Source organism: Alligator sinensis, unplaced genomic scaffold (assembly GCF_000455745.1).
Source record: "Alligator sinensis unplaced genomic scaffold, ASM45574v1 scaffold983_1, whole genome shotgun sequence".
Lineage (NCBI taxonomy): Eukaryota > Metazoa > Chordata > Crocodylia > Alligatoridae > Alligator > Alligator sinensis.
In genome coordinates this window covers 1,390,938-1,393,395 of record NW_005842015.1, presented here as the reverse complement: position 1 = coordinate 1,393,395, position 2,458 = coordinate 1,390,938, and the positions used below count along the sequence as shown (strand labels likewise).

Here is a 2,458-nt window from a genome sequence, read left to right as displayed (position 1 = left end):
CACCGCCCCCAGCAACAAGAGCGCTAGCAGCCGCGGGACGCGCGCACCGGCAGGCATGGCAGCGCCGAGCACGGACCGCTCTACACCGGCTCAGCCTGGCCGCAAGCGGGGGCAGCCCCGCCCGCAGCCCGCCTCCTTCCCGCCCGTGGGCGCGACGTCACCCTGCGCGTGCCGGCACCTCACCCTCGTGCGATGGCCCGGCCGCAGTACTCGCACTGCTCAAAGGTGCCCGCGTTTTGGAGGCAGCCCCTGCAACACCCGAGGCGGCCTCCGAGGGTTTCAACTGGCTTTGTGGCTTGCTCTCAGCACCTTCTCGCCTGAAAGTCCCGCAGAACTTGTGGCAGAGGTGACAGCTTTTATTAGACTACCGAAAAGAATTTTTTGTTGTTGAAAAAAACTGCTTGGTCTAATAAAAGCTGTCACCTCTGCCACGAGTTGTGGTTCCTTGTGCCTCTAGAGCAACGCGGCTCCAACCTGGACACCTGTCTGAAAAAAAAATACACATCTAGATATAGATAGATATATCTAGGTATATATCTAGATATATAGATTGGGGTGGACAAAATGCGATTGCGATTGCGGGGCCCCTAAAAATGTTAGAAAATTAATATTTATCTGCCCTGGGCTGCCTGTCATGTGGCCCTCGATGGCTTGCTAAAACTCAATAAGAGGCCCTCTGTCCACCTCTGATATAGATACATATAGATCTTTCTCTCTCTCTCTCTCTCTCTATGTGTGTGTATATATAGGCAGTTACATATATACACCAGCTCAGAACACACATAAAACCTTAGACCCACCCCAAAACCCCACATTCATGCGCTCGTGCACCCATTCCAATAATCGTACCTGCGCTCCCACGCACCTGCGCTCCTGCACAATTCTTCCCTTGATTCAGTTACACTGAGGGCTCAAATCACCAGGGAGTGCAGGGGGGCTGAGTCCCCCATACAAGATGGGACCCCCCTGTAAGGTTTAAAAATCATAACCTGGGTGGGTCTTTGATTTCATTAGGGCATTGTGATCGACAGCCCATTTTTTATGCAGACCCCACCAGGAGTCAAAGTGTAATTCAAAGCCTGATTACACTGTCTCCTGGTGCCAGCACTGGTTTCGAGCTTTAAGCTCTCAGTTTATTCACTGTCGCTGTCACTGCTGCTGCCTGAAAATAAAGAAATGCTATGACTTTGACCCAGTTCTCACTCGCTCACTAGCAAGTTATAGTGAGCAATATAAAGTAAAGAAGCAGACTTATTTAATATATATTTGCATATTTTTTCAGCAAATATGATCATTTTGAGCTTCCAATATGATAATTTCATATTTAAGACCTGGCAATGCTGCCTGTGGGCCAACACTCCAGCTCCTTGCCCCCTACCCCCCGCCCCACCCACCCAGTGTTGCCAGGTGTCCAATAATTATCATATTTGTACAATAATTTCCACCCTTGTACAATGTATAATGGATAATACTAACTGTTCAAAATGTATGATAATTTTTTATGCAGTTAATTGATGCAGCATATGCGAAACCCAAGTCACTCTCAGGGAGTCTTAACTGGCTTTTGGGTTCTCTGTCAGCACTTTCTTATGACTGTTTGCCTTGAAATAAAGAAACACTCCAACTTTGATGACCCATTGAATTGGAATTTGACAGGGACTAAAGGGAGGGTAATATTTTAATTACACTCATAGTGCTCTGGCCAGATGCCAGACAACTGGAAGCAGGGCAATGTGGTCCCCATTTTCAAAAAAGGGAGGAGGGGGGACCCAGGCAACTATAGGTCCATTAGTCTTACTTAGATCCTGGGGAAGCTCTTTGAGAAAATTATCCAGGAGCACATCTGGGAAGGCCAGCAGTGGGGATGATACTCAGGGGCAACCAGCATGGGTTCATCAGGGGCAGGTCCTGTCAGACCAGCCTGGTTGCCTTCTACGATCAGGTCACAAAATCCTTAGACGCAGGTGTCACAGTGGATGTAGTCTTTCTGGCCTTCAGGAAGGCCTTCAACACTGTCTCCCGCCCCATTCTCATTAAAAAGCTAGGCGACTGTGGCATTGATGCCTACACAGTCAGATTGGTTGCAAATTGGCTGAGGGGTCACACCCAGAGAGTGGTGGTGGACAAGTCATATTTGACCTGGAGGGATGTGGACAGTGGGGTCCCCCAGGGCTCCGTCCTCTGGCCTGCACTGTTCATTTTCTTTATTAGTGACTTGGACAAGGGGGTGAAAAGCACCCTGTTCAAATTCGCTGACGACACCAAGATTTGGGGCAAGGTGAGCATGCTAGAAGGGAGGGACAGGATGCAGCTGGACCTGGACAGGTTACAGGGGTGGGTGAATGAGAATAGGATGGGATTCAATACTGACAAGTGGAGGGTGCTGCACTTGGGCGGTAAGAACTAGCAGCATACATACAGGCTGGGGAACTCCCTTCTCAAAAGCACAGTGGCAGAA

At 49.3% G+C, this 2,458-nt stretch overlaps 1 protein-coding gene across 1 annotated transcript in view; it reads right to left on the bottom strand.

The window, feature by feature from the left end:
* LOC102368783 (tumor necrosis factor receptor superfamily member 6-like) overlaps positions 1-210 on the bottom strand; it is a 23,943-nt gene extending 23,733 nt beyond the window's left edge. The window contains exon 1 of the mRNA XM_025202137.1: positions 4-210. Within this exon, the coding sequence (XP_025057922.1) occupies positions 4-57 (54 nt within the window). The 5' untranslated portion in view covers positions 58-210. The remainder of the gene's footprint in view (positions 1-3) is intronic.
* Between the last annotated feature and the right edge of the window lie 2,248 nt (positions 211-2,458).